Below are 6,898 nucleotides of genomic sequence, written 5' to 3' on the forward strand. Positions count from 1 at the left end.
TTAATAAGAAACGAAATAATCCTATCCTAAAGAATGAGGGTGTCAAAGGACAAATCATAGAAATAATCAATACTTTCACCAAAGAGAATGAAATTGAGGAGACAATATTCCAAAATTTATGAGATGCTTCCAAAGCTATACTTGGGGAAAATTCATACCTCTAAATGCTTGCATTAGTAAAATAGAGAAAGAACAGAATTGGACATGCAACTAAAAAAACTAGAAAAAGAACAAAATAAAAGTCCCCAATTAAACATCAAATTGGGAAACCTGAAGGTCAAAGGAGAGATTAATAAAATTGTAAGTAAGAAAGTCATTCAACAAATGAATAAAATAAGTAGCCAACTTCTTAAAAAATCAATAAAATAGAGAAACCAATAGTTAATTTGATTTAAAAAGAAAGAATTCAAATACCTGAATAAAAATCAATAAGGTGAAAAAGATCAAAGAAGAAAAAATTAAAGCAATTACCAGAGTTATTTTGCCCAACTATATGCTAATACATTTCACAATCTAAGAGAAATAGATGACTATTTGCAAAAATATAAATTGCCCAGATTAACAGAAGAGAAAATACAATACTTAAACAATTCTTTCTTAGAAAAATAATTAAAGAAAACATCAATGATCTACCTAAGAAAAATCTCCAAGGCCAGTCAAAATGAATACTTGATCTAGATATGAAGGGTAATGCCTTAAATGAATTAGAGAAACATGGAAAAGTTTACCTGTCAGGTTTATAGGTAAGGGAAGACTTTATGACCAAATAGGGCATAAAGAACATAACAGAAATGAAATGGATAATTTTGATTATGTTAAATTTCAATAGTTTTATACAAACAAAAGCAATGCAAGCCAGATTGCAAGTGAAACAAAAAACTGGGGAAAATTCATAGCAAAGATCTCTGGCAAAGTCTCCTTTCTCAAATATATAGAGAACTAAGTTAAATGTATAATAATTCAAAGCATTTCCCCAATTGATAATATGGTCAAAGGTTATGAAGAGGCAGTTTTCAGATGAAGAAAGTAAAACTATTTATAGACATATGAAAAAAGATGCTCCAAATCACTGTTGATTGAGAAATACAAATTAAAACAACGCTGAGATACTGCCTCACACCTATTAGATAGGCTAATATGATAAAAAAGGAAAATGATAAATTTTGGAAAGGATGTGGTAAAATTGGAAAAATAATACACTGTTGGTGAACTGATACAGCCTTTCTAGAAAGCAATCTGGAACAATGTTCAAAGGACCATAAAATTGTATATATTTTGACCCAGAAATACCACTGTTGGGTCTCTAATCCAAAGATATCGAAGATAGGAGAAAAAGGACCTACTTGTACAAAAATATTTTTAGCAGCTTGTTGTAGTTGCAAAGAACTGGAAAATGAGAGGTCCATCAATTGGGTAATGGCTAAAAATGTTGTTGCATATAGTTGTAATGGAATAGTTTTTGTCCATAAGAAATGACAAACAGGATGAGTTTAGAAAAATCTGAAAAGATATCTGTAAAATGATGCAAAGTAAAGTGAGCAGTACCAGAATAATATTGTATACAGTAACAGAAATACTGTATTATGATCAACTGCGAAAGACTAAACTATTATCAGCAATGTAAGTTTCTGTAAGATTTAAATTAATATCAATAACTCCAAGTATTATTTTATAAGGTTTATTAATAATCACTTGAAATGGAAGTAGAAAAAATGGAAGTATAAAGCCTAATTTTCTAACTAAAGTATGACCATGTATGTACATTCTCCTGCTGGCTCTCAGTCAGCTTCAGCAGCCGCTTTCAAGGAAAGAGAGAGGAGGTCACAACAAAACTTTATCCTCCCTATGGTAGTACTTAGCATAAACATGCAAATGGGATTCTGGGTAAGAGAGTCCTGGGGAGCAAATTCTATCTACACAGTTCCAAGATAACCCCAAGATAACCCATAGTTTTGCAGATCAAAGCATTCCATTTTTCACTTTATTTCCTTTTTTCTTGTATGTGTGATATGTATCTTCTTTCACAGCATGAGGAATATGGAAATAAGTCTCACTCAAGAGCACTGGCATAACTTACATCAGACTATTTACCACCTCAGGGAAAAGGGAGGAGAGGAGAGCCTCTGAATCACAAAATGTCAGATAACAATTGTTAAAGAATGTTCTGATTTGTTATTGAAAAAAATTAAAAAGTTAAAAAATCCTGAATTCAAATAGACTGTTCATTCTTGCTCACTAGCCCTCCTATCCCTTGGAGATCTATTGTACAGCAAGATGCTGTTAATAAAGCAATGAGGGAATGTTTTCTTTAATTAAACAAGAATAGTTCAGCCTCAAACTGCATTACAAATAAATATTTGTCATGCGGCTAATGTTGGTTTTTCTATTTATGTGTCCATGGCAAGCCAAAGATCAGGAGCCCCAGAGATCTGAAGAAGCATGCTTCACATCTAGAATTATGTGGAGGAGATATTGGCTGCCTTCTCTTTGTCTATAATCACTGTATCTCCTAGGCTCACTGTAACATATCTTTCAATAAACCTCTTTACTGCATATGGAAGTTGTGTGTGGCTCTGCTTTTATTTTTAAGTTTATAGAGGGCATGGTCCTAGTATTTCCCAAGTCCCTATTATGTAGTATGTGCCTGAGGTAGTCAGAATTTAAGTAACTTGCCCCCTAATAAATATCCAAGACTGAATTTGAACTCAGTTCTTTGTGACTCCAGACTTGGCACTCTGTCCAGTGCACAAGTCAGCTGCCTATAGATTTTTTTCATTTTCTATTGAAGCTTATTAAAATAGAATTGCAAAAAGACAACCATGAAAATAATTATAGATTGTGTGTTAACATCTTTTACAAAGAATGAAGTGGAAGAGAAATATTACAAATAATTTGATTAGACCACCTAATTTAAAGTTAGGCTATTTCAAGGAGTATAGGTGAGAAGACTGAAAAATATGTTCGGGAAAAAATTAGGTGGCTCAGCATAGAGAGCATCAGGCCTGGAGTCAGGAGGAACATGACTCATATCTGGCCTCAGACACTTCCTAGACATGTGACTCTGGACAAGTCACTTAACTCTGTTTGCCAAGTCTTTGCCCTTCTGTCTTAGAGTTGTTATTTAGACAGAAAGTAAGGGTTAAAAATGATTCAAGAGAAAGCAATCAAAGAATCCAAAGGCTTGCAGTATAATTGCCTGGTTCATAGAACAGTGTTTCCTATAACAGCTAAGAGGCTATATCTGGAGTACTGTCTGGATTTTATATCTGAGCAAGTCACGAGAGGGCAAGCTAAGCTTCAGATGCACTACATCACTTTATTGAACATGTGTGAAAGTTACTGGAGAACTCAGCTCAGAGAATCCACCTTATTTTCTCTGAAAATATGCAGATTTTATTTCCATCTCTTAGATCTTCCCCAAATTTCTATTTCCCTAGTATCTTCCTGGGCTCCTGTAAATGGGCTTGGATATTCCAATAACTCATAAGCTGCCTGGCTTAAGAGTCCCTTTCCATTGGATCCTCCATCTTGATCTCCCCCTTAATGTGACTCTCCTTTCCAAAAATTCATTTAAAGGAAATTCTACCTAACATTCTGACAGCAAAATAAAAAAATAACATTGAGGTCTAAAGCAGTGTATTGCACCAGCTCCATCTTTTTCTATTCTGTTCTGTGACATGGGAGACTAATAACCGATAGGGCTTTGTAAGGAAATCTTTTCAAGCTCCTCTATTTCAAAGACCAAGAGGGGAAAGTCCAAGTCATCCTGCTGGGCTCCAGAACCTTTTCTGCCCTTGCATGACCAGGGAATGAAAGATTCTTATCTCCTGGCCATCAGCTGACTCACAGGGTATGTCAACTTTCCTATGGAAAATCACTGAGTCATATATCATAACTGCTCTTATATTCCAAGGAAATTTTACCAGGAACCTTGAAAAGATTTTCACTACTACCTTTGGATATGGATAATGGTTTAAACTGTGAATGTAGTGCTTTTGTTCCAGAATCTGTGGTTTTTATTAAGCTGAGAAGATTTATCAACCTCAGTTGTGTATGTTTATAATGAGTATGGGTTATGGTCTGATAAAAATGAATCTGGTGTGGTGAGGAAGACCAATTTTCATACCTCGTGAACATTGTCACAAACAGAATTGCCACATGTTGATTCCAGAATAATTTCTGAGAGCTTCTATGACAGATCATCCTATTTTGGATATGTTGTTATTGAATCTAGTTTTTCACTTTTTGTAAGTTTTGGATAAACATAGACAAAGAAAAAAAATAATTGAAGGCCTGTGAGAATTAAGAGCACGTCTCAGACAACTCATCTCTGTGTGTGCAGTTTTCTTAATCCCAATGGGCTTCAATGGGCATTTTAACGATATAAGTTAATTTAGTTTAAGGACCCTCAAGGGGTTATATGTCCCAAATGCTATTAAATTGAACATAAATATTGTGCTGCCATGCAAAGATAATAACTTGGAGTCTAACATTATCATTTTGGCATCAAAAGGTACCACTGCTGTTCTTGGTTTTGCTACAAAAATACTTAGGTCTGTTTTTTGATGTGTAATTCATTTCAAGGTGACCTATCTATTCCTCTTGCCACACCAGACTTTATATTGATTTTAGTTGCACATGGGGTTCTATTGCATCCATGCATGTGTGCGTGTTTCTGTTTCTTTCTCTCTGTCTCTTTCAATGATTAAGATTCATTTATGTGTCTGGTCCCATGTAGTGCCATATAAAATCAAAGATTTGGAAGCAAGCTATGTGCACGGAGCATTATTTCAGTGTGTTAGTAAGTAAATTCTGATCTACCACAGACCAAATGATGTATCCTGAAACATCACTACAAACAGTAAGTACCTGATAAAACATGGCTAGGTCCAAGGACACCTTAGATGAAGATTTCTGTGTATATACAGGTCAACTTGTTCCATCTATTACCTTTACCTCACTTCTCAAATGGAGACTTTGAGGGAAAAACTTTCACTTATATACTCATTGTTTGATGGAACAATGGATAGACAGTTGGACTAGAAGTCAAGACAGCTAGTTTGAATTTCAGATCAGAATCTTACCAGCTATGTCTGTTATTCTGTGTAAGTGACTGAACATTTGTGACCTCAGTTTTCTCATCTATATAATGATAATAACAATATTTTCCTCTACAAATTGTGGGAGGAAAGTAATTTATGGAATTTAAATTGCACTACTTGGTTATTGTTATTCCTGTTATCTGATGTTGATAATATCAATATAAATGAGACTTAAAGTTTTGTAAAGTGAGTTGCTGCCAGTTCAACTAATATTTTTATGTCTCTCCTATATACAGAGCCAGCCCTAAGCATGGGGATACAAAGAAAAAAATTCAAAACAGTCCTTAATTTTTCAGTGAATTTCCTAGGTGTTAAGGACACAAATATAAGGTCTGAAACAATTCCTGTCCTCTAGCAATTTAAAAAAGGATCACAAAAATATTATGATTTAGCAATTAAGAAGTTATTTGGGGGCAGCATGTAGATGATGGTCAGTGAATGTTTCATGAAGATGTCAATAGACCTATCCAAATCTTAGTCCTGTAACCTAATTTACTCTCTTTTTTCCCCTGTCTAATAGGCACTCTTTCCAAGGCAGATGTCTGGTAATAACTGTACTTTTGTGACTGAATTCATTATTTTGGGCTTAACAGATGATCCAACCATATGTGTCATCCTCTCTGTGATATTTCTAAGTGTGTATACTATCACCTTAGTTGGTAACTTTAGTATAATCATATTGATCAGAAATAGCCCCCTACTTGATATTCCAATGTACATATTCCTCAGCCACTTGGCATTTGTAGATATTGGATTTTCCTCATCTGTCACACCTCTCATGCTCATGAATTACCTTGTTGGCAAAACCTCAATCCCTCTTGGAGGCTGTGTGGCCGAAATGTGTTCTACAGCCATCTTTGGGACTACTGAATGTTTTCTGTTGGCTGTGATGGCCTATGATCGGTATGTGGCCATTTGTAGTCCCCTACTTTACTCCACCAACATGTCTTCTATGGTCTGTACTCTGTTACTCATCACTTCCTACCTAGGTGGTTGTATAAATGCTTGGATCTTCACTGGTTGCATTTTGAATCGGTCTTTTTGTGGACCAAATAAAATCAATCATTTTTTCTGTGATTATTCACCACTTTTGAGGCTTTCTTCCTACCAAGATGATCTTGCTGAAATTCTTCCTGCTGCCTCTGCTGGGTCAGTAATGGTGACTACATTGTTAATTATCATAATCTCTTATGTATATATCCTCTTCTCTGTTCTGAAGATAAACTCCACGGAAGGGAGATCCAAAGCCTTCTCAACTTGCACCTCCCACCTAACAGCTGTCACTTTATTCTATGGGACCAGTATATTCATTTATATGATGCCTCAATCTACCTATACAACAGATCAGAATAAAGTGGTGTCTGTTTTCTACACTGTAATGATCCCCATGTTGAACCCCCTGATCTATAGTCTAAGGAACAATGAAGTAAAAGGGGCCTTGAGAAAACTGATGAATAGGAAACACCTTTTTTCATAAATTTAAATCAATGCAAGTATTTTTCAAGTACATACTATGTCCCTGGCACTGCATTAAGTTTGTGGACTGCAAGGACAAAAATGAACCATTGCCTGCCTTTAAGGACCTGATAAAATGAAGTAATCCCATTGTGTAAGAATCTAATATTCAACTGATATAATGGTTATGACTAATACCAATAAATGGACTTTAGGGAAGATTTATTTTCATTTTTGATGACTTAAATTTGTGAGTTAAAATGTTTATTGCAAGGGACTGAAAATATGTGCAATATTCCATAAACACAGACCTCCCACCTCTACAAAGAGGCGGGGAGCTA

General features: G+C 35.1%; 1 protein-coding gene across 1 annotated transcript; it reads left to right on the top strand.

Moving 5' to 3' along the window:
* The first annotated feature begins 5,640 nt into the window (after positions 1 to 5,640).
* Positions 5,641 to 6,579, top strand: LOC100028006 (olfactory receptor 480-like). The gene has a single exon (XM_001378106.5). It carries the CDS (start codon positions 5,641 to 5,643, stop codon positions 6,577 to 6,579), a length of 939 nt encoding a protein of 312 aa, XP_001378143.4.
* Positions 6,580 to 6,898: the final 319 nt, after the last annotated feature.

Source organism: Monodelphis domestica, chromosome 6 (genome assembly GCF_027887165.1).
Source record: "Monodelphis domestica isolate mMonDom1 chromosome 6, mMonDom1.pri, whole genome shotgun sequence".
Classification (NCBI taxonomy): Eukaryota; Metazoa; Chordata; class Mammalia; order Didelphimorphia; family Didelphidae; genus Monodelphis; species Monodelphis domestica.